The sequence below is a fragment of the Leuciscus leuciscus genome (genome assembly GCF_965113295.1).
Source record: "Leuciscus leuciscus genome assembly, chromosome: 5".
In the NCBI taxonomy this organism is placed as follows: domain Eukaryota; kingdom Metazoa; phylum Chordata; class Actinopteri; order Cypriniformes; family Leuciscidae; genus Leuciscus; species Leuciscus leuciscus.
In genome coordinates, this window is record NC_138729.1 from 44,115,413 (window position 1) to 44,141,695 (window position 26,283).

The 26,283-nt window shown below is 36.7% G+C and overlaps 1 protein-coding gene and 1 long non-coding RNA gene across 3 annotated transcripts; one reads left to right on the forward strand and one right to left on the reverse strand.

Moving 5' to 3' along the window:
- Positions 1-4,109: 4,109 nt before the first annotated feature.
- On the reverse strand, positions 4,110-15,754 carry tbx1 (T-box transcription factor 1). Of its 2 annotated transcripts, none has more exons than XM_082170341.1 (8): positions 14,776-15,754; positions 13,179-13,518; positions 10,386-10,487; positions 9,968-10,139; positions 8,837-8,992; positions 7,671-7,738; positions 6,607-6,707; positions 4,110-5,149 (listed from the first exon to the last, which is right to left on the reverse strand). In XM_082170341.1, exons 1-8 carry the CDS (start codon positions 14,960-14,962, stop codon positions 4,767-4,769), a joined length of 1,509 nt encoding a protein of 502 aa, XP_082026467.1. In that variant the 5' UTR covers positions 14,963-15,754; the 3' UTR covers positions 4,110-4,766. The 2 variants fall into 2 exon arrangements, with proteins under 2 accessions (XP_082026467.1, XP_082026466.1); XM_082170340.1 differs by having other exon boundaries at positions 13,179-13,569; positions 14,776-15,751.
- On the forward strand, positions 13,576-24,145 carry LOC309499262. Its single transcript, XR_014206183.1, has 3 exons — positions 13,576-14,453; positions 16,924-16,973; positions 21,843-24,145. It is a non-coding gene; the product is annotated as an uncharacterized lncRNA (long non-coding RNA).
- Positions 24,146-26,283: the final 2,138 nt, after the last annotated feature.

Genomic DNA, 26,283 nt, shown 5'->3' on the forward strand with positions numbered 1-26,283 from the left:
ACAAAAACTGTTGGTTTTCATATTTAGGCGATAAACATGGTATTTGGAAACTCAACTGATCATTTAAAGCAGACATGAATATTAGGTGATTAACATGCAGAGAGTTTACAGGAGAATATTTTTGTCAGTGTATATGCGGTAATAATAGCCATCCATGGTACTAAGCTAAGTGGGATTTCATGCGTCTCAGAGCGATGGCGGTGGAACTTCAAACGGCCCACAGCCGTCCTGCCCTATAAAGCACGTGTCTCTAGGGACGTACCCAGACTGGAATATCTCATCAGACGGTACAGGAAGCTCGGAGAACTTGGAGGCCATCCTTTTAAAGGAAAAACAACAGCGGGCGAGTCGCCGGTCGGAGAGGAAGACAAAACAGTTCATTTCACAGTCCGCCTGGTCATTAGCCTTCTCCTTGTCATCTGTGGACCCTCACGCACCTTTGTCCATGACCTCTGTAGAGCTTGTCCGATTGGTAATCACTTCCTACTTTTGTAGACTTGGTGGGGGGGCACAACAAAGCCATGCCAGGGGTGCCTTCCATCCGTTCTGTGAATAAGCACATGAGTGTCTATTGCTGGAGATTTCAGCTTATACCTCCCAAGTCAATAATAGATCACTTAAGCAGTCAGTATAAGCAGAACCTCGACATGGGCCACTGACAAAAACCTGCGGCTCACTGAACAACAGACACACGCCTGGCTATAGCATGAGGGGTCAGAGGTCATCTGACCATTCTACGCCAGCTTAAACAAACTCATAGTCCCCCATAACAGACTCTACATGGCATGTTTTGCTGGTTTAAATATACTCTGGGTTCTTAGGTAAGACTGGATGAATGGATGTTAGTTTTTGGAAACAAATAATAATCCCAGGTAATCACAGTCTGAGGAAATGGCCCTTTGAATGAGAGAAACTCAACACTGGTTGTGTTATAGTAAATTATTTATAAGCTGGCAAGCTCAGTCGGAATGAAACGAGTTCTGTTGTCTGAGATAAGCACGGGGTGATTTGTTTTTATATGCAGCGTTGACAAATGGAACACAAATTCGCTGGAAGAAACGCGGGAAAATGTGAAACACGTGCATGGCTGTAGGTAAACATCTTTGCAGGGTTGGTCCACCTTAATTTTTTTTTTTTTTTTTTTTTTTTTTTGAAGAGCTGTCTTTGGACGTGCCAAGCAAGAAAAATGTACACAAAAGATAGGCTTGTCACAACAGATGTTCCAGATGCGACCCTGTGTCAGATGATTTCCAGTTATTTTTTCTTTAGCCCATAGTGTGATGTTTTACTGAGTTTTTAGTTAGTCGTCTGATAAGAAATGTCCATATGCGGTGAGTCACACCCTTGCAGGCTTTCAACATGGACTAATATATAAAACAACATTTATACAATAAAGTGTAGGCCTATTTAAAAATGTTCTACTAATATTTCTAATCAGTTTATTCATTGCGTCTCTCCGTAGCCTACACAAAAGATAGATTTGGACAATCGTTACATCTGCATGATGAATCCAGAACATGGCAGAAGACATAAAGGTACAGTTAACTGAGAAACTGGGTCAACATTTATTTGGCACAATGCAATAATGTTCATTGGGAAATGTAAGCATGTTATTTTAGGCTCTGGATGGCTGAGAGTCCTAGTGCCAGAAAAGGTTACAAACCCGGAAAGTGCAAAGGTGGGTGATAGGCTCTCGCGCTTTAGGATTTGTATATTGATTTCTATAGCCTGTTTTCATATAGCCTATTGCCTTTTTAAGCAGGCGTCACTTCTGTAATATTGTTTTATATCCAGTGCTGACTGTACAACGTAGCCTATGTCATCTTATCTCCGCACGTCATGATCGATAATAATATAGGCTAGGCTAGGCCTAATTCGATAATGTTATCGAAGTTATAAGAGCATGAAATACCGAAATATAGCTACCTAAGCCTGCATGTTATTTTTTTATGTAGGCTTTTACTTAGTTTAATTTTGTGTCTTTGCATGGAAATACTATTATCCAAGTTTAAAAAAAAAAAAAAAAAAAAAGATCTATGATATCCAATTAATTAAGATAGCCTGCTGGATTTAAGTTTTTGCAAACCACTTTTTTTGGGGGGCGATTTTTGAATTTAAATAGTTATTTTAAATGATCCATTTGTATAAACGCATTGCTATTTAATTATTAGCCTACGTTAACACGTTTATTTTAAAATGAATTATATTATGATCTAATTTAATTAAATAGGCCTAAATTATTTACCTCAGCTTAAGCAAATTTAGCCATTTTACTTTCTTCTTTTTTTAAATAACAATGTTGAATTTGTGTGTGTGTGTGTGTGTGTGTGTGTGTGTGTGTGTGTGTGTGTGTGTGTGTGTGTGTGTGTGTGTGTGTGTGTGTGTGTGTGTTTTCGAGGCGCAGGTATTTCCTCTATAGGATCAAACAGTGTTTCAATGCCGAACTTCGCACGCATCATGTTTAAACTTCAAAGACGGATACAATGTTCGGTGCATTCGGCCCATAAATAATGATCATTTTTAGAAGCGGTCATTGTTGGAAACAGCCGTCAGTCGTCATTCATGGATGCAGGTACAGACTGCGCGACCGAGGGCCCCAGTCGGCCCCTCTCATCAAGGCGAAGCGCTACCAGAGAAAACACAGATGGGTAGACCCCTGACGGAAGAGCCATGGGTCCGGGTGTCCCGGCCTTCCTGATGGGCCAAACTCATTACCTCTAGCCGGGAACAGGCTCACGCGAAGGGAGGCACAATCCTCCAAACGGGCTCTTCCGGCCTCAAATGCACTAGGGAAATAACACGTAGGCTACGCTTCACTTCACAATGAACGGATTGTTAAAAATATTTAATTACAAATTAGTATCAATATTATAGACTTTATGAAGAACTATAATCATATTTGTCATTACGTGTTTGTTGTGAGATTAACTATTAAATGGCCTATATAGGCCTATCAAATTATTATTATTTTGGCCTTTTTTTTTTTTAAATAGCCTAATATCTACGAAAAATAATACATTTTATATAGGCTATATTTCTAAACTATATTTATTTTATTTAAAAAAAGAGTCAGAAGAACATTACATTTTAAATGTTTAATTTATTCATATTACTAATGTAATTCGGCTAGAAATAGAAATACATTTATAATGACATTAATTTGTCATTATTTGGAAACATGCATAAAATGCGCAATAATTGCCTAATGAAATTCTCGTGTTTAAAGTTTTTCATTGCTCTTGTTTTTCCTTCCTTCATTTTTTCCGTTTTAACGGTCCCCATTACATCGCTGGTCCCAGTGCATCGAGTTGTTACCACAAACAAAAAATTATACGACCAATTAGTCGTCGCTCAAATGGCTGGAAACATTGTTTAACCTTTGATACTTCAGAAAGTCGTTAGCTGTCAGAGGTCAAATGGTGTGCAAGCGTTTCTTTCCTCTACCATGGGATTACCTAAATCACTGTGTACAGAGAAGCAGTAGATATACTGCCAAGCGCGGTTTGCCGCATAGGTGAATCTATTTCAATAACGGGGCACTTTTATTTACAGTGGAATTACATCAATACTGAGCAATATCATCTCTAGGCTATAATATTCTTCTTATTTTGTGCATTTCTTTTCTTTTTGTAAATCCACTGTTAGTATTAAGTCTTCTTTTTGTTCATGGACATGGTTTTTCTCTCTAGTTCTTGTTTTCTTTATGAGTCTAAGCGAATTTGCATAGTTTGACTGAGCACATTGACTTTATGGTTAAAGCAAACCTCTTTAAAAAAAAAAAGTACAAGCGTTTTAAGTAATACATATTAAAATGTAGCTGTATTCAACCATTTCATCTGATATATTTCATGATTCATGATATTTTTCATGATATTTTCTGATAAATATTTTACTTTTAATAAAATATTTTTTTTACTATCACAGGAGATAAAAAAAATTGTTCTGAGGTTGAAACAGGCCCAAACTGACAATATTGCAATTCTCTATGTGGTAATGCATCAATAATTTCTTTCCAAATGAAACATGTTTGGACTTCTGAGGAGAATGAAAGCAATGAGTTGCGTTCCCTCTAAGTAAGGAAAGAATTAGATTTGCAAATGCTAATGGAACATGTTTAAAGGTAAAATATTTAATGTTTATTTTACAAGTTCAGCACAGTCATTCTGTTCATTTATTTATTTGAATTGCTGCAAGTCAGTGCCACGTTACAAGCTTCATGGACCTGCTAAAGTTGGTCTAGCGTTTTCACACAAAAAAAAAACTATTCATTCTCAACCAAAAAAAAAAAAAAAAGAAAGTCATTAGGGCATTTCAGCACCTTCAAAACAGCGCAACATGCAAATATTCCATCTATCTAGAAGCTCGATGGCTCAAGGGTAATATATAATTTATGGCTTTTTAAAAGCAAAAACAAAAAGTGCATCCAACACAAAAGTTCAGTTCCAGTCCGTGATAATGCATTAGAAGTCTTTGTCCTCCTCATTACTCCAAACACTGCAGTTTCCACGTGCTCTGCCATTGTTCTGAATCTGAGTTCACAGGCCGTCCAGAGCTAATGTTGGGCTCATCCTTATGATCCACAACATTTGTGACATTTCTCCCTTCAATAAATATGGCAGCTTCTCTTTCCATCTGTAAGAAGCCACTGCAAAAGATGTGCCCAACCGAAAACTCAACATGTTTCGTGATTCTGGGACACACGAAAAAAGTGTTTTTTTCATTCTGTTTTGTCCCGTGTGGCTCTCGATTTGGTGCCGATTGAGTCATTATCTGGGTCCGTAGTCGTAATTAGTGGGTGCGCTTGTTGCAGAGTACATGTTGGCTGTGGCCGGGTTCATGTGGGGGTGGTAACCGTGGCCTCTGATGCCCGGTGAGGGATACGGGGACGGCCTGGTTTTGGCTCCCAGATAGTGTTCATAACTGGTTGGATACTTGTACGGATGATGGTGCAGGGTGTCGGGGGGTTGGGGGTGTCCGTCGAGGCGTAGTTCGTGGGGTGGGCTGCGGTGGCCGGCTGTGAGGGGTACGGCGTGGAGGCCGCCGAGGACTGGAAGGGCAGGGCTGAGGACTCGGGACATCAGCTGGTGAGTGGGGTCGGAGTGGAGGGTAGTGCCGCTAGGGTCACGGTCATATTCTCGCCTGCTGTCCTCTGTGTTCGGGACAAAAAAAGAAAAAGTGTAAGCTGTAAGATTTCAAAATATTATATGGTGCAAGATATAATCAGGTGTGAGTCATATTTGCAGGATTAGTTTGCACAATAACACTGTTGATTAGAGGCCTGCATTCTTAAAAATAAAGGTTTTAAAATGAGGCGTTTCCAGCAATGCAATAGAAAAAACATTTTGGGTAAACCTTTCTATAAACAGTTTTTTTTCTTAGTGAAAACGATGATTAAATTATTCTTCACACTATTACAAATGTGGGAGGCACAAGACAATGAATGGGAAAGCAATGTAATTCAGTTTGTGGATGGATTATGGATTTAAATGTGTAAATGGCACCTTAAAAATATTATATATTATTTATAATTATAATAATTATATTATTATTATTTTTAATAAAGAACCTTTTGTGCAATAGCATAGTTCCTTTGACATTACAGGGTTAGTTCACTCATAAATGCAAATGTTGTCATCACTTACTTGCCCTTATATTGTTCCAAACCTGTATGAGTTTCTTTCTTTTGTTGAACACAAAAGAAGTTATTTTAAAGAATCAGACAGTCGACGGCAACCATTCACTTCCATAGTATATTTTTTTTCTACTATGTAATTCAATGGGTGCTGTCAACATTCTTTAAAATATCTTCTTTTGTGTTCAACAGAAGAAAGAAACTCACAGGTTTGGAACAACTTGAGGGTGAGTAAATAATGACAGCATTTTTGAGTCAACTATCCCTTTAAAGGTTCTTCTTCATCGATACCAATAATGAATATTTATTTTCAAGAGTGTGTTTGTGTATGGATGCCGTTTTGAATGGCTCTTTACAAATGTTGGAAGACCAGACAATGAGTTCAGGGGGACCTGAACTGGAATGAAAAAGTGGTGTAATTTAGTTTGTTTGTGAATGATATGTGCTGTGGTTGATTGGCAGGATAAGTCATAAGTGTCCTTCAGCCAAAGAGGTGAATTCTCACAGGAAATCATTTTACACTGAGCGTAGGACCGAAAAAATCTCAGTCTGAGCATGTCCTCCGGGCATGCAGCTGTTCAAACCTTTGTGTATCGCTCAACTAGACAAATGTAACTGTTTTGCGCAGTGGAACGTATATGCTGAGAGACCAAACAGACTGGAGCCATTACTCGACTGAAAATCCTAACTGCCTTTATTTGGGCCTGTTGCTCATTTCTAGCAAATTGGCTTTTACACGGGAATCACAGCTGAATACGGTTTAATGTTTATGCGTGTGAGTGTACATTCCTGTACGCACTGTTTGATCAGTAATGGATTTAAATGTGTAATAGGCACACAATATTATCCATACAGCAAATGTGACCATTCGTCTTGTCATATTGTAGAAATGTTCATTTGTAAACTCAGGAATATTGTTTTAAAACATTTTTTCCCGTGCTAAATGAGATTTTGTTAGTGTTTTATATACAGACCTTTCTCTGTGCCGTTCTGCTGTGGGGGAGAGGACATGGGGTTCCTGGTTCGAGCAAACGCACTCATGATTTGCAGAGAGCCCGGCCTGTGATTCCGGGGCCTGAAAAGCGGGCAAGATAGAATCAGTGACATGTTCTGGAATGCATTGTTTTGTAGTGTGTATGAATGAGTGGTATGTCTAATGGTATTCTAGCAGAAATTTAATTTTCATTCAGAGCAATAAATCATAGTCTTTCAACTTATTTATTTTAGCTTATATATGCCCTAAATATAAATGTTAGGAATTTTAATTAAAAAAAGAACATCAAAATTGGTTAACTGTAAGTTACTTTAATGAAAAAATATTTATATTAATACAGCATTTTTTTTTCATATTGTAAAAATTTTTTTAGAAGTATGTACACTGTAAAAAATTATATGATCAATAAGTTATGACAACATATTTTGATGAGTTAAAGCAATTTATAAACATAAGTTAAGCAGTTTCAACCTTTTTTATAAGTTATACAAGATTTAACTAATTTTTTAAAAGTCAGTTTAATGTAATTTAAGTTGAAATGACTTAAACATCCAAGTTGATTGTACTTAATTTAAGGCAGCAACTTTTTTTTACAGTGTTTTTACTGTATACAAATTTTTTATTAAAGGTTATTAAAAATAAAGTTAATTTATTGACATTAATGGTTCCATAAAGAACCTTTAACATTCATGGAATCTTTCCATGGCACAAAAGGTTCTTTATAGTGGAAAAAAGATCTTAAGATTAAAATGTTTCTCACAAAAATGCTCTTCTATGGCATTGCTTTCAAACTCCCTTTTGGAAGCTTTATTTTAAGAGTGTTCATGTTCGTTACTATTCTAATGGTTAAGTTAGCAAAAACTAAAAAAAACTAAAAAAAAGAGTAGTAGCCTAGCCTATGGTTATATGCTACAAATTTTAATTCCTTATCTAATTTGTTAATTGCATTAATTGTTCAATATAAAAATCAAATGTCCTTATAATATTTCCAGTACATTTATCTTAGTTGAGCAGCAGCCAAAAAGAAAAAAGAAAGATTCTCACCAGTCCTCCGGATCACAGTCTCTGAATCCCTTGGCAAACGGATTGCTGGCGATTTTCAGTTGTGTTATCTGAGAGGAAGAGAGTGAAAACGTGAAAAATGTGGCAAAATTGTTCATTTATTTTTATTAAGACAATGAGATTGTTTATATATATAATAATTTCTCAATGTCCACTCAAAGCTTGTGTTATTATAAGGCGTTTTTTAAATTGTAAACTCATTTTTCTGCAATGTTACGCTCCAATTAATCGCGTATACAGCACTGTTAATGTATGTGCAGTATTCCTGAAAGGGCGTAGACACTCGGCGATTGTATTTATATTAACAATAACACATTTCAACATTTATTTGGACACAGACTGGAAACTATTTATGTTAAATATGAACACTCGAGGCTGTGGAAAAGCGCTGGATGAAGATGTGTGCGTGATTTTCCGGAATGAGTCGAAAAACAAATGTAAAGCCCGCGGTGAGAGTTAGAGATCAAGAGGTCAAACTGATAGAAGACAGAGCAGGAAAGACAGATGAAAAAGGAGAAGAAAAACACTGGACAGCTGCGCGAGAGCATCGGTGACACCACGGTCTTTATTTAGAGCTCATCTATAGTCAATGTATCGTTTTAAATTTCATTTTAATTTTGCTTTTCATTAAAATGATTTATGTGTTCAAAGTTATTACACTGTAAAAAAAATTATAATTTGATCAGTATTTTATGTCGACATGTTTTTACATTGCTTTAACTCATCAAAACTATTTTCAACTTTAAGTTATACCAGTCAGTTTAATGTAATTTAAGTTGAAATTATTTAAACATCCAAGTTGATTGTGCTTAAAAATGCAAGGCAGCTTACAGTGAACAGTGTGCTAATTATAAAAGTCTACAATTAAATACTTATTGCTTTTAAAAGTAAATTGACATCACATGAAAACAATAGTTGTTTGTATTTTTTAAGAAGCCATCAAGTCGATTCTAAAAATACTTTCACCATACTCGGATTTATTTCTAGGTTCGTGCTTTAGGAAACCGCCATGATTGACAAACATTAAATAGCTACATACAGCAAAATAATTACATTAGCACTTCTCCGTAAACTTCTAGTGGGTTTAACTCTGCCAACAGGACGTCCTTTCTAAAAAGTGGTAATTAGTGTCAGAGATGAGCACTTACTCTGTGGTTTTGATAGGCTGTGACGGCGGTAAATCTGGTCTCCTCGAACACAAATGTCTTGTAATTTTCCTCGGCGTATTTCTCGCTGTCTTTCCTAGGATCCACGTAGACCACATGGAATCTGGGCTGGTATCTGTGCATTGAGTTCAGTATGATCTGCAAGAGCAATAAATATAATTTAGCATGATTTAAAACATTAGAAATCAGGCTGTCATCGCATCTTTTGAGGCGAATTACGTGTCGCGCTTTACCAGTAGGCTAATAATAAAATAATACGTTTTATTTTCAAAGCGCCTTTCCCAAGCTCAAGGTCGCTGTACAAGTCAAGGAGATAATACATAAACACAGCATCAAACATAAATACATGCAGGCCCTACAGTACATACGATACATACATACACATCGCCTATAGCCTGCACAATAACTAAACAAATCACTACAGAGGGCTGGAAATACTATAAGAAAATATACGAATTAGTGGGGATTATTTTTTTTATTATTATTATTATTATTACTTTTTAAAGTGTCACGAGTTAGTGAAAGAGTTTTGGAGACACTGGACTGAATAATCTACCACCCATTGATGAAAGACAAAAACGAGGTACATTAAGCAGGTAAAAGTCAGATTACCGAAGAGCATACATTAATTAGGCCTAGATATAAACTTATTTGGAAAGTGTGAAGTACTTCACATTAATACATTTGTAAAATAAAAAAACATTTTAAATGTGAAAACTAAGAAGCAATCAAGTCTAAATAATTATTGGCAATTAATGTAGCTTTCATGTGGATATCAATTTTTTCCATGCTCATTTGTGTTTACGCCGTTAATGATACAACGTAGGCATAAATAACGTCCGAAATATGCAGAATATACATAAATAGCCCTACATTAATTAGTTCCACTTCCACATCATTACACAATAATATTGTTATTAAATACTGCCTTTAAATGTGCAGATTTGTCACACGCGTAATTTAAGGATATTTACTCCTCTCAGTCTTCCACTGGTCTGTGCTGTTCTCAAATAAAAAATTACAAAAGCCGAATATCTCATAATTAAAGGCAATTTACATTTATAAACATTTATTTTTTAGGACTCTGGATTAAAAAGAAAAGGTAACACCTACATGTCCGTTGTCGTCCAACAGGTTGTTGGTTAGTTTTAGTTTATCGAAGGAAACGATCTGTTTCATCCACTGCGCGCCTTTGGCAGGTGAGTCGGGGTGATAGTGCACTCTTCCTGGAGTCGCTGGGTCAGCCTTCCCCGCCACCAGCCACGATGAACTGTGGAAGGCATACCTTCAGAACAGAGAAGAGAGAGAATGAGTACTCAGTTTGCAACGTCAGACAGTTATGTTGTGATCTTTGGGTAACACTTTATAATAATATTCACTATAAATATGATTCACTATATGACATTATGCGCATTCAAATAGTAACGAAACTTTGAGGTAACGTCGAAATATGTTTATTCGTTTTGATGCAGAGAGTGTATGCATAAAAGTAGGCGTAAACGTATGTGCCATGCATAGGCTTATTGCATACCTGTATCGTTTATCATCCACTGGTAGGAAATCCATCAGGAGCATGTAATCTGCCATTGGGTCCATTCCAAATATTTTGACTTGAAATGTAGGAAACATTCGTCTGGAGAGGAGAATGCAACCCGTTGGTTATGAATAAACAATCTACTTATTTTCTATTAATGAAATCATTTAATATACATCTTTCTCTATAAATGGACTCTTTTCATTGTGATGCCACAGTAGTTTTGCAAAATGTTGCTGACAATTTGGAATTTTACATGCATTCTTATACAGACTGCACATATGTGCTTAACTGATATGCTATAGAATATTAGGCCCGCGTTACGCGCAATAATTATCTCCAGCAAACTTCGGATCTTCAATGAAACATAGCAGTTTTCTTTGTCTCTCTCTCTCTCTCTCTCTCTCTCTCTCTCTCTCATTCACAAACACACACATAACCCTGCGCACAAGGATGCATTTGTCGATTATGCCGAACAAACACATAAGGACGCATACATTATTCTGAAAACGTATAAGCCCTTCTGCATGCAACCTTCTAAAGGAAACATGCTGCATACCAGTGAAAGTGATACTGGAATCATTGTTCAGTGAACTTGAGTGTCTTTTCAGGGCGCTAGTTGTGGATAGGTGAAGCTAAAGTAGCTTTTAAAGTGCCTTCCCTTAGATTCAGTGTAGTGAGCACCTTTGGAATGACAGATGACCTTGCGCGCGCGCGCACACACATAAGCGGACAGACAACCAGGTAAAATGTCGCACTATTGGTAGCTTGTTTTAAAAAAAATGTCCCTTCATCTTTCTCTTTTAGCCGCATCTTTCACCGTTTAGCATCGAGCATTACGCAGATCATTATGAATCAAAGCTGTGACTTCATAAGGGTCATTGATGATCCTCTTATGCCATATTGCAGATAAATTAAGATCAACCTTAATACGCGTCTTTGGGCGATAAAGAAAATCACACTGTTTCTGCAGTTTGAATCAGTACTTGTAGTCTTATTATTTGTTTTAGTTAATTCATTTTTATGAATTATTGGTTAAATAAATTTATGTTTTTAAGTGTATAGCTACTTAGCATGGTGGCTATTGCATTTTAGATATTTGGATATTAAACTTAATTTGTTATTTCACAAAAATTTCCAGATTTCTTTTCTTTTCTTCCTAAAAGCATGCAGTGAAATAATTAATAGATTTTCTTGTTTGTTTAGCTGACATTCAATATATACACGTAAAAAGAAAACTACTCAATTTGAAAATTAAGCTGTCTTAATTTATTGAAATCAAATTGGTGCTAAAGTTAAAGTGATAAGTTAGTTGAAGTAGTAAATTCATTGCCATTTTTGACCACTTTTAATTCAATCCGGCCTACTGAAAAAATCAGTCTTTAAAAAGAATGAGTAGCCTAGCCTATGAATATAGCAGAAATGTTGAAAAGCTAAATGAATGGTAACAAAAGAGCTATTTCGCTGTAAAACACATGACTTAAATCTAAAATTCCATTTCGAAACATTTGTAATGTGTATAGTTTTTCCTCCAGACGCACAGCCATTCATCGCTATAGGCCTATTGGAACGGATAGTGACGCTATAGCTGATGCACCGAGAAAGAAAAATTGTTCTGTGCAAATGTTTAGCCATAAGGCAAATTGGACTGAAATATAAGTAAAATAATACATGCCTTGGGGAAAAAATGCATTTATGTGAAACATATGTCTGGGGTCTGTAGCCTATAGCAAGTATTAACAGTGAGATTAGTGTTATCGCGATGTTCTGCTACCTATCAGAATAAAAGCCAAATTTGATTCCGACGCCTGCAATGTTTTATTCGCCTCTGAACTGCTTCGAGTTGAAGTAGCCCAAAGCAGCTGCAAGAAATTAACTCTAAACTAGATGAACTGTCCATGTAGTGGTCTAGTGACCTCATTTACAAAGATGCGACGCTTCTAAAATTATGGGATGTGTCATTCAGCTCCCCTTTGCCTTCTCCCTGTATGTGATTTTTATTTAAAAGATAGGCTGATTTGCTGATAGAAACGTACCTTGGAGCATAACACTTCCTGGCTGAGGCCTGGTTATACCCAAATACATGTGTGAATTTGTATGTGTGTACGCTCGCGCGCATTTATCTTAGTCATTTAGTGTATATATATTCATTTATTTTGTATTAATTTAATCATGGTCTGTTTTGCACGAAGTAAATGCAAGCTAAAACTCGACATTCACCTGAATAAACAGACCGTGCTGTACAAACAAGACACTATAGCTATGTATATTAATCGTGAAAGCCAGCAAGGAGCCCTTTAGCACACAGGTGAGCTACAAACTGTACTGTATCTCATGCTATCTGTCTTATCACTGTGTAAATACACACAATAGACTGTTTACACTTCATTTTAAATGGCCATGAGGATTGTGCTAAGCTAATGCACTGTTAAGGGAATTTATTCAGAATCAGTCCTATTTAACTTTTTGACAATAAGATGATAAATGTGTCTTTCCCGTGCAAGAAGTCGATTTGAAGATTTCTGAGTTGCTCCTAAAAATGAGCAATAGTTTATTAATTAATTAAGAAACGATATGTAATGCTTAATCCATCAGTAGTTCAAGTACATTGATTATGAAGTACATTTAAAACATTTAATTGTATGTTAAACATTATACGTTTTTTGTGTGTTAAATAAAAAATCGCTACAAGTCTTTTATAATTTCCTGCGCGTAAAAGTCGATAAATTATTTTAAAACAAATTGATGTCAAATGATCTCAAAGTTCAGTATAGAAACCTGTCAACTCACCTCCCAGCTTTTGTGACAATCATTTCAGTTCCAAGTTGATTAAATTCATCCCAGAGCGCCTTCATTTCCAACTGTACATTAATATTGGCTACTTTAGGGTTCTTTTTGATCAGCGTTTTGTTCGGAGTTGAGCTTGAAGACGACGAGGAGCAGTTGGACGTCCCGCTGTCTCCCTGTGCCGGGGCCTGTGTTGGGTTGGATCCGGAATAGTTGTAGGCATGCTGGGCAGCCGGGCACGGCTCAAACTGGGTTTCATGATGGCTGTAGGGATCCCCAGGCGACGGAGAGAGATGGTAACTCCCGGGCGTATTGAGACTGCTCAGGCTGCTGGTCGTGAAGGCTGCAACATCGCAAAAATGGGACAGCTGCGTCAGCCACGGGCTTGATATTGCTGAAATCATTCCAAAAATTGGGTTTACAATTTGCGCAGGACTCGAGTGTAAAAGCAACAATATGCAAGTGAATACAGGAGTTCGCCTATGATGATCAAATATACAGTGATGTCCTCGAGTGTGTCGCGTATGGGAAAGTTTCCCGTTTTAATGAGTGTATCCAAGAACTTTTAGAACGATGGTCTTCTTCTAGGCTAACGCATATTGCCTAGATGAAGTGCTTAGAAAGGCCGCCTTAGAAATTCCTTCTTTTTCGCTGAACCTGTGAAACGCCTTCCTAAGTAGCTTCGTATTGATTACCGATGGTCTAAAGCTGTGCGTATATGCGCGGTCCGTTGTCTTCAAAGGCTTGCGCGCTGTGAACTGTTCCAATCGGCCTCTGTCCTGCCCCTCTGCTAAACTGAAATCCAGACTTCTCTCTTATCTCACACATAGGGCCTCCCCTTTGCGATAAAACCGGTTCTTATTTCTATTTAGATAAGGAACTGCAGGTAATGTGCCTTTCCTCGCCTTGGGACGAGACTGATTGACAGAGAAGTGCGCCCCTTATAATGGGCTTTCCGGCACCCATTTACTTTTGGATAAGTGTATCGCCCACACCACCCTCCTCTAACAATAGAATGGTTAGCTGGCACGACGGAGAGTAATTTTTTTTCGCAAAGCAAACAAACACCCGCGCAACATGGACAAACAACTAATTTTGCAAAGGAACAAGTCTCCCCGTCTATTTCTTGAATGCTATTTCCTTTTGTTCACAATTTTGCTGTTGGCCACTGCTCGTCTGACAGGCTCATCCTTGGGTTGGAGGTGGAATCGGAGTTTCCTAGATTTCTGCGGCACTTTGCAAGCTTTTGCATTGCGCGCGCTACTTAATGCTTACTTGGTCGGTTTATGTTATTGGAGGACCATGCAATGACTATCCTGCTTTACAAGTTGCAGCTAATGTGCAACTTAGGACATATTAGCCTTATTTGTATTTCTGTCTATTGTTCAAATTAGTGCACGGAGAGGAAAGCGCGGCGGTTTATTTACTCAGTGCGTTGGGCGTAAATAGTCAGAACATGCTGTTGAATGTTGCATTACAATATTAAAACAAACGTGTCTTTGGCGATAACTGAACGTTTTTTCAGTTGAACGCGAAAGTATTTAAACAAACTGCGCGAGCCCTTCAAATCACAAGGTTATTGTCAATATCGTACCCGTACCTTCCATCTCCCGCGTGACAGTGCTGTAGTGCATTTTAATGGATCTGGAGCAGTTTTGCACCACTTGCTTGTCCAGGCTAGTGGTGTGTTTGTCAAATGTTGTGTTTCCTGCTTGATCCCTCGCTGAAATCAGACAGGCAATACTGAAAGCATTTGCCTTTGGAGAAAGGGGACTACTGTCGTCCATAAGCGAGAAACCGAGTCAAGGAACACCGCTTCCACCCCTTCCGAGCTACTCCATGTCGAGAACACAGACAGTACAAACAATAAGTCGAAGTACACGAAGTTTCATTCTTTGAGAAAAGGACCTATTGGCGATGTTGGTGCTCTCCAATGTTTTCAAAACAAACTATTCCCACGGAATTTGCTCCGCTTTATACGCTCCAATTAAAAGATCTGCTCGAACACGTCCGGCTGTATTAAAACATCGCTCTTCCACACACACACGCACACACATACACACTTGAGAAAAACAGTTTTCTTCAGCCGCGGTGTCTGGGTGATGTCATTAAGGCTCGCTGGAGAAGAGCTACTGCGGGAGAGAGTGTCAGAAGCGCGAGCTCCACGCCTCCCATGCACGGTTGAAAAAAAAGTGTGCACGCTCTCCACGGGATGTTTTATTTGAATAGGACCTTGTCAATCATTGTACCAAATTTGAATTCACTGGCAAGAAAAAAAAGAAAAGAAAAGAAAAAGAAAACGTCAAGCGAATGTCCTGCTGTACTTTTACAGCAAATTATATGCTGTGACTTTTCCCACTGGTAGAGGAAAGCATTACAAGCACAGACACCCTGAACTGTACACCAGTGATCTGCACGCAGACACTCTGAACTGAGTGCTAAATGGATCCAGTTTAAAGCGGTTGACCTATCAGTGCATTCAACGAAGGTTCTTCAGTGGTTCTTTGCAACATCTGAGGCTCGCTGTATATTGTTCTTGAGCTGCTATATGGTCCTTTAAAGATTCTACAGTATAGGCTCTTCAGATCGTCATGCTTGTGGATTTTAAAAAGCTATTACACTGTAAACATTATTGTTGGTTTAACTTAATAAAGTTAATTACCTTGTTGCCTTTAATTTAAAAGTCAATACAACGGTGATTGGTTTAATCAACAGAAAAACAAAAAACACTTTTAAGTTTATTTGACAAGAAAAAAAGTGTTCTAAATCATGAAAATAATTTTTACAGTGTAATCATTTTTATTTATTTTTACATTTCAGGAAGTTTAAGAAATGTATACTGCGGCTGTAAACCTTTTTTATTATTATTATTCTATTGGAACCTTTAAAAATATAGGCTATAACTAACCCATTGGCTATTTTCACGCATTCTATAATCATTTAGTTAAGCTTTTCTTCTTTGCTTTAGGACAGTGCCCTTATACACTGATGACAGCTACTTTTATATTTATAATTTTTCATTTATTCAAAATGCTAGTTTGTGTCATGCCATTTTGCTTTTTTTCTGAAGTAATTTATTTACTGTTCTCAATGGGCAATAACTGTGAGCAAAGACATTGTCTTGCTGAAATGTTTGTTTTTTTCTTGTTGTTGCAAGTAAGTCTGTCGCCAAGCATGCACGTCTGCAGCCAGCCTTGCAACCCAAGTGCACGTGAAACGTAAGCAGTGTATCGCGTGGCTCAGGCACTTGACCCTTCTCTCTGGTATACAATATCTAACTGGTTATCGGCTTATCAAGGTTCATAATTAATGAATAGAAACAAAAGTTATGTTTTGTTGACCTGCGGCGATAGCAACCGGATTGAATCTAATTTACACTCGGGCGATTGAATAACAGGCAAAAGCAGCAGGGCTCTAATGAGATAACCTAGTTAACGACACCACTGTTTTCACTTCAGCTTAACACTATTTGTTTTTGGATGTTTATCTTACGCCTAGCATGCTATCGTTCGTAAATAAACAAATGTTCTTTTCTTCTATAAGGAAAGATCCTTAAGGAAAAAATCATTTACATGATTTAATTAGATTTGACATACAAATCCTAAAAGACTTCAAAATTATTGTTGTTTCATCATTATTTAGTGTTGCATTTTAAAGTGCTTTTGCAGTAGCATTAAAACAGACAACCAAATTGTTGCACTGGTGACGCATTCCTCATTTGACTTAGTTTTTCTTTCTTTATTTGTAGGAAAGATTGCAGTGATTGTGATTTTGTGCCAGATCAAGAGGCAGGCGTGCGTAAGTATTTCCTTCTTTTATCAGATGCTTCTTTTGATTCCAGATCACTTCATCACTGTCAAGTCGGAAGCGTCCTTTGTAAATACTCAGGTGATAACAGACACAATTCAGAGCTTGATAAAAAAAAAAAACTGGACAGACCGTAATGTTGCGTAACGGAAAATAGATCTTATATTTTGCGCAAGGAGATTATATTCAGATAATATTCATTAAGTGGCACATAGATTGTTAAACAGCCCCCCTCCCCCTCCCCCTCCCATTTTTATTTTTATTTTTATTTTTATTTTTTATAAAAACCTGTTGATTTTTCCACAGCATCTACAAGTAGCCTACAAGTTCAAAATCGGCCAAAGTCGTTCCGACCTTGAAAAAAAAAAAGCATTTAGTCTGTATCTGTCTCGTATAACCCAATTTGCCTCACAGTGAAGTTCTGTACACCCCTTGTCTTTTTTTATCCGTCTTTTTTGGCATCCGTCTTTTTTCTTTACAAATTATGTTTTAGAAAAAGAATATTTAAAAATAGACAATACTGTGTAGATTTTTAAGATTCGAAGCATTTATTATATTTTTTCTTGTATCGGCTATGCAAGCTCCTCTTTATCAGTATGTTTTAAATTAATCAATTCAATTCACGTTTATTTAGCGCTTTTCACAATAGGCCTACATATCGTTTCAAACAAGTATAGCTTTAGAGAAAATCCATGTGTCTATACAATTTAGAGTGATTTGTTATGAGATGTACAGATGAAATGTACAGTTGTAAGATAATACAAATCTTTCAGGTAGCTAACATCATTTTAAATTAAGGAAGAAACAATGAGCTCATAAAAGTAATTTTTACAAATTGTGAAAATAATGATTAGCCTACAATATAGGCTATTGAAAATTTGGCAGTGGTGCAATAAATAGTCTAATAGCCTATGTTTTTCTGAAACTTCCGTTGGATTAAAATTGACGTCCACAGTTTAATCACAGTAATACGATTGCATAAATGATGCTTTAGTGGAATTAGCATGCATCATTAATTTGTGGTTTGGATGATGTTTTCAATGGAGACACACTTCCTGTTTTGTCTCTCAGCGGCGCTCCACCAGGTGTGTGTGTGCGTGAGTGATTTCTTTCTGGATACCGTATTACATCTAAAGTAGAAGCCATTTTTCCTCAAGACACAGATAATACGAAATAAATGTCAAGTCTTTAAATGAATCATTATTTTGTTTGTTTGTTTTGAGAGATTTTGAATGTATTTGAGCAAACTCTTTTTTTTGCAAGTTAACGTCTAGACTATTGTCACGAGTTGAGGACATTTACACAGGTTGATAAAATATTTATTTATTTTCTTTAAAAAAAATCATTTTGTAATGATGGCCTTTATTGTTCATATGCAATTTGAGAACAAATTGTTATTTCTCTGTTTTAATATCAGAGCACCATTTGGAGATGCTTGAATAAAATGAAAATTACAGTAAATGTTTTAGGTAATCAATTATTAGATGTTATTTTCACCTGAAATAATGAAAGTAATGTTGAAAATCACTGCTTACAATTCATTTAGTTCGGATGATCAAATAATCAACGTTTTTAATGAATAAGTAGGCCTAGCCTATAATTTATTCTGAGATCATTTTTCATAATTTATTTTACGGCTCTTTTGTTGTTGGTAATACTTTCTTACAAAACGCCTAGGCCTATATTGTTTAAGAACAAACAACACAGTGATCATTTATGCAAATATACAGAATATATTATTAGCATTAATTGACTCGACAGTAGCCTATTAATATGAGGATGTTCTTTAAATGCTGGATGCTGCTTGTGGAACATGAGAAAATTAATTTATAAGCCTTAATTATTTACCCCCGACAAGCCGTATAAGAACATGCTCCATAATAATAGCCTTTTAATTTAATTTATTATTAAATGAACAAGATTGCTCAAAGAAAACAACTTCATATCGAATTATTTTTTAAGTGTTTTTTTAATTATCTTGTCATTATTTTCGGAAGCAGTTCTTGACATAAAAATATATAAATAAACTTTTTCGTAGCCTAAAATGATTCCCGTATACATGTATTTCTGTAGCCTATGACTTCAAGTTTTCATGTTTTATTTCGGTCTTCAGTTGTAGATTTACCAAGGTTTGTGAATCGACCAGTCTGGGGGGAAAAACTATATACAATATATTGAAATATAGGCTATTGTTTTCTCGTTGTGATAGGCTATATTTTTCTTGGTGGTTCTTTTTGTTGTTGCAGCAATATTAATAGTAATGCGTTTCCTAATCATAGTAAAGAAAACGAGATTTTCTGGAGGATGTTGATGAATATTTATGAAGGGGCATAACTCTCTCAGTGTTTGGTGAACTGTGTGGTCCTGCGCGCGGGATTTGGGTTCTGCTGGGGTAACACGAGACTCGATGCCTCATTAGAAACTTTCATATGTTAAGACATGTTCTGTATCCTTTCAAATGTGTGAAGGTGATTAACCTGCAGGGAAAGGCATTGCAAACACCTAAACAACAATAGCCCCCTATAATTTCCGTCGTCGTTTTCATGTTTTACATGGGATCTGTTTGTAATATTTGCGTCTATCAGCATCCAATGATCATGAATGGGATCCTTCCACACTGCATATATCTCCCAGTGCCTTCAGGCGTTTTTAGCTATCTCTCCAATTTTTACAAAACCCTGGAGAGAGAAAACGGTCAGATGTTAATTAGAACCCGATATCAATTAGCAGATAATAAATCATGGCGTGTCAGAGGAGCGCGCGGCGCTGATTTTCGAGCATTCATGTATGGGGACGGTATATAAAATCCTATCCTATATAAATATTAGCCCAAATCCCTGAATAAGACCCGCAGGAAGTGAGCAGTTGACCGCTGACAGTTGGGTTGCTGAGTAGATGTCCCTTGATTCCCAGACCGGTTTCACATAGCAGTCGTGTGCAAATACCCCCCCAAAATAGATTCTGCATGGCTAATTGAAAAAGTAATTGTCTTTTTGCAAATACTGCATAAAGTTGGGCGGAATGTTTTCATTCATCATGTCACACATGATTAATGAAATCTGTTTCAGAGGTAGGCTATTGTAATTTTGTGATCACATAATAGTGATTTGTATCACACAAGCCATTCGAAGGCTATTCGCGGGATTAGTTTTATAGTCGTGCATGTAAAATATGTTCTATTCCCGGTGATAGGAATGTTATAATTATAATAATACTATTATTAATAACTTGTTGTTAGTGTTAGTCAAATGACGGTTCCAACAGGGGGTTTTCGCAGCGATGCCATAGAAGAACCATTTTTTGTTTCCTCAGAGAACCTTTCAGTGAACAGTTCTTAAAAGCGTGAAGAACATTTTATAATCTAAAGAACATTTTTCCAGTATAAAGAACCGCGTTTGTGCATTGAGGTTCTTCATGAAACTATACATGCCAATAAAGAACCTTTATTTTTGGGATGGTGGTTGTGTTGGTGCATTAGATTATTATTGGTGGTAGCATACTTTTTTGTTACTATAATAGGTTTTTTGTTTATGGTTGTGAAAGTCCTAAACAAAGTTAATAAAACAATCATATTCGAAAAAAAAAAAAGATTGATGTGTTTTTTTCCCCCGTTGATTGAAGAGACCGAATACATGTTATGTTCGAATCGTATATGTACAATATTTTCTGTTCCTGGTGAGAAGCTTAACATGTTATAAGAGTAAAATTGATAACAATCAATTAATAATAAGATTATAGCAGTTGTTGTTAATTTAGCCAGGCTGTTTAAAAATCGATCAATATATCTAAATGTAGGCTATTAGTGGGGTTATTATCAGTATGTTTTATCAGTATGTTTTGAAACAAATTCATCGTCACACATTGTGGTGTTTGTCGTGTCTTTAGAGATTTTAGAGTTTTGTTCAGCATCCCTGTCATGGGATCTGTCTGTCAGAAACGGGAAATGTGACAATAACTGGGGACATGAACTGGGCAGGTTAAAGAACATTTACTGTAAACACGCTTCCTTTTTGGCTCAAAAATTCATGTTTCCTGTTAAACTGTTCGTTTTTTTATTTTGGTCATTTGAGTATTGGGACATAAAAACACAATGGTCATGGATACAATGAAACAGTTATCCTCATGTGTCCAAACAAATATAGGAATTGTTTGTCACGCACATTTTGCGCTTTAGGCAACAGAGAGTTCAAATATCAAGTTGACCCTTGAATTTGTACCCGTTGCGTTAGATGACAGTATAAATGCTTTTTTTTTTTTGTATTTTATTTTATTTTTTGCATTTATTATTTGTATTATTTGTTTTTTATTAGTAGTAATTCAGTTAATTGTTAGATTTTAGATGTACATGTATTTATTATTATTATTATTAATAGTACAAATTTGTCCACCTCTCTTAGAGTTTTATAATGTTAAGAAATTTCATAGACCACTGAACTAACTAGTACTCACTGAACCAGATGACACTTGATCTATAGCTCAGTATAGAGGAAATTTAAATGTATTTAAAAAAAATACAGTTTTAGACAGAAATGCCTACATTTGCATAATGTCATTATTTTCATTAGATCCACATTTCAGTTCCACTGACTTGTGATGAACCCTGCATTGATTTTCTCTTTGTATAATCCAAATGAAAAATATATGTAATATTTGTGAATTCATGGATTCATCTTTCCAACTGTACATTTCCTTCAGTATGGGAATGTTTGGGAGGATGGTAATGATTTGATAGGTGCCTGCTTTTAATGTTAAATGTGCAGATAATTGACAATTTCTGACAGATTTCTTATCCTTTTTTCATTTTAAACTTGGCGTGTATTTTTTTCCACTGTATCTAATGATAAATGTGGTCTTCCACAGGTTCACGCTGCATATAAATCCAGGCAGTCTTGAAAGGGTCACGAAAACATATTTTGTCGAGCAGATTTCTCACAGAACACAGAGAGACCCTGGAATGTCCCACGAATGAGGTTTTTCAGAAAAAAATCACCCCCCTCCTTTGTTTTAAAATGGGAAAGCTTTTAGCTTTTGAAAAGTATCCTTTTCCTATCTGAGCAGAGGCGGCAAGCCCATCATCACCTAACCCCTCTCCAGCTCTCTCATTGGCCAGCTGATAAATAGCTGGCATTCCTCTTACAAAAAAACCCCATGATATGGACTCACGGCCGCAGTGATCTTCCAAATTAATTAAGACCTTTTTCTCCGTCTCAGATGGATCTGGTGCAGTTGCATCTCTAATTTGTTTTAAGTTCTGAATAAAATATAAGGAGAATCTCTGTTACTATTTAATGTAGAGTCCGTATCTCACCATTTTCCTCCAGTTGACCTCTTCAGCCAGTGTTTATTTTAATATGCGAAGGTCTCATGTTGTTATTCCGGAGAGATTGCAAGCTCATCTCTTTCTTTCTCTCTTTCTCCCCCCCTCCTGCTGCTACTGCTGTCCTCTCTCTATTACCTTCACTCCGTTTCTGAGAACTGGACCCTGTTTTCAGCTGCTCGTGTCCTTGGACTGTACTGTAAAGATCAACCATGATCGACAGCAGTTAAGGACTCCATGTCTTGCTGTTTTTTAATTCTTCTCCCTAGCTCCCACTTTTCTGTCTGTTTTCTTCTGCATTTCATTCACTGGTGGACTGTAATTCAATGAAACTGCTCCATTATGCACAGGATGAGAGTTTTCGCCATTTTAAGGAGGTTGATGATCTTTGCACATGGGCACATAACTTGTTCATTTAGTCAAATTCTAGCATAAGATGCTTTAAAATCTCTGAATGGTGAATTTATACTCATCACCCCTAGTCACAATGACCAAATGATGTGGTTGGAAAACCAGCTAAAATAAAGTTTGGTCCACAGAGGGCAAAACCTAGAGGAAATCACCATGGCTCTTTCCTGTGCTCCTCATCTCTGCCATCCAGATGAAGAGCAGGAAGTCACATGGGCTTGTGAACAATATGGGGTTTGAGTGAAATGCTAAATTTGGAAGAACTCTGGTCCTTCGCCAAATGTAAATTGATAGAACATTCACAAAGAAAATACAAGGTCAGTCATTCTACTTAAAAAAAAAAAATCAATGATTTACTTGTCACTTCTTTAATAATTTGTGAAATTTACTATAGCAATTTAGTAAATAATACCAAATTTCATGCATTTGGCAGATGCTTTTATCTAAAGCGACTTGCATTTAAGGGATAGATTTTGTCAAGTATTCTCTGAGAATCGAACCCATGACCTTGGCATTGTTCACGCCATGCTCTACTGTTTGAGCTACAGGAATATGAGAGTCTAATCTCAATCAATAAATTCTAAATCAATGGCGTAATCATAACCATGGCAAATTAAATTGTTCAAAGTTGTGACCAAATCCAAATCCGTGGCACAGCCTTATGAGAAAGAAAACAGCCTCTCAGCCAATCAGATGGCAGGGCAGGTCAGACGATTACGATTAGAGTGATTCATCATCTTGACGCTGGCTGCCTCCACACGTTTGTTTTGATCTTTTTGTGAAGTGTGTTCTAACACTGAGAGATGAGGTTGCATTTGGCCCAGTCAGGTAGCTGCGGATGGTGCTGTGCACTGAATGTCTATGGAATGTGAAAGTGCATGTCTGCATGTGTTTATTCTGTTGGTGTCATTGACAGAACTGCATATATGCAGGTGCATATGTCTGAAAACGTGTGTATGCGTGCAGTTGTGTGTGAAGACCACGGCATGTTGACGTTTGCTCACTGGGACCACTCACCAGTTCTGGAAATCCCTGGCACTGCAGGAGAACCAGGGCTAAGGCTGTTTGGTGGCCGGAGTGTCATGGGAGAGGTGGAGATTGACCGCCGTGTCTCGCAAAGCACGTACAAGCCATGTGTTATGTTTGTCACGCACTTCCGCCATTTGCATCCATTAAGGCATGTTTAGTAGGTGGCACAAACATTTGAGACTGAGAAAAATAGTACAGCATGTTTCCTGTTTATAATGTAAGGGTTCATTCTGTTCTGGCATTTCCATTTTCTGAATTCCTAAGATCTTCGTCAAAACATATTTGTTCCTAATAAGGCAAAAGAAAGGAAGACAAATATAAAGTATAGTTATCCTTCTCTGTTTTGATTTTTTTTTACCTCTTCAAAATGGTTTGTTTGTATTATAATTAATGCCTTCAAATAAGATTAGTGAATATCTTATTATATAATAAGAGAATAACTTAATAACTATATTTTAAATAGTTAATAAAAGATATTTTCTTCTTTTTTGATCTTTTTACAATTCTAATTTACAAACTTTGATCTAATGTTGCATATAGTAGAGCTGAATTCAATGCAACATCTTTCTCAGAATATACTAATATATTTTAATTATAAGTACAATATTCATCATATTTTATGTTTTTCTACTGAATATTAGTGTATTTATGGTGTTTTTCTTATTGTTATACAGACAAATTATTAATTTATATTTCAGTTTATGTTATTTTAGTCTGCTGAAATAGAGGAAGTGTGTGTGTTTATATATATATATTCTAAATTAACTTTTAGATTCTTTTAGATTTAGATAGAACAACAGATTCTAAATGATCTTTCTAAATGAACAACCAAAAAAATCAAACAGTTTGCACATTAACTCTTAAACATATACTGCATTCTTGAGGATTTTGCATGTACTTAAATTAAATATTTTAAGTCTTTTTAAGGTCTGTGTTGTGTTTTAATAAACAAAAAAAACAACAAAAAAACACATGTATACAATTTATTATTTTTTTGTCTCCTTCTGCATAATTTCACAGTTTCTGAATCACCTGCCCCTCAGCACCTTAGAAATGCAATCACACACCACCCTAAATCCCTAAAATCCTTCTTCCCGTATCCAGTACATCAACACAAAACGTTGTGATTTTCTCAGGATTTTCTTCTATTTTTACTAGTCAAAAGAATTGTGATTTGTGTGAGCATATTATTTGTTTTTTTGGTCTCCTTTTCTACGCTCAGCCACACAAAATTCACAACACAGACCTCTTTTTTTACACCCTCACCCAGATTGAAATATGGAGCGAATCTTGGGCGAGCGGAGAAAAGAAAAACAGACAACAGAGTGAAGTCTCTTGCTGCAGCGTGTTGTAGTAACCTCCCATGTGGTTAAAACGAGAGGAGCGAAAACACAGTAATGAGACGAGGGTAAAAAAAAAAAAGACAGTGTGTGTGTGTGTGTGTGTTTGGGTCCAATTTCTCCCTCCATTCATCTTCACAGCCCTGGGTTTGTGTGGGACTTGGAATGATGGGATATTTGGCACAGCCCATGTGTGATGATATTTACTGAAGCGTGTTTACGCCCTTGGACCGCCTCGCAGTGGTGTTGTGCTAAAGACTTTTGCGATTTATTCTTGAAGTCTTATTTAGAGTTTCTTAAAGTTATTAGTTTGTTGAATTGTCAGGGGTTTCTAGACATGGAGCAAACGTGTGTGTGAGAGAGTGTGTGGTTCAGATATTCCTTACATTGTGGGATGTTTTTTGGTCCCCATAAGGAAAACAGTCTACAAATCATACTAAATTATAAGTTTTTTTTTGAAAATGTGAAAATGCAGGAAGTTTTCTGTGCTGGGTAGGTTTAGGGTAAGGGTTAGGGTATAGAATATAGAGTTTGTTCAGAATAAAAAAATCTAAAAGTTCCCATAAAACACGTGTGGGTCTGCAGTTTTCCAAAAAGCTGCAGCTCCCCTTTGTGGTCCTGCAGTGCTCTGCAGTGCAATGCGATGGACGTGGACAGATGGAAGGGGAACGGAAACCCTGTTTTGTGTCAGCCTATGTATAGAGCCAGGAATGATTGTCCATCAAAGATCAAAATAATTGCTTTTGTCATTTTATGTAATTTTTCCACTCAAAAGAATGCTTTTAAGCACACCGAAATTCTAAATTGTTATATTCTTGTTTCTTTTCACATGGGATATTTTTGTTTTGTTTTTTACAATAGATCATTGAATTGCTTCCTGATGTTTCTTGTTTATGCATATGGAAATTTGCAGATGGATGAAGAATTTTTGATGGGATCCTAAATGCAACATTTACTGCTAAATCTGCCATCCTCATTGAGACCACTCACATGCACAGCCGATACACTTTCAGTTGTTTGCCCATGGCACTTTAGTTCAAGTTTGTGTTTGTGGTGCGGTGATCATCAGAGGAGTACTGCTTCTCTAATGTTGTATCAGGTGACTCATCTATATTAAGCGTGTTTGGACACACACATGTTTTCGGGTCGCAGGCCTGAGATGGCTCACTCTCTCTCGTGATGGACCACTTCACCTTTCACACACCTG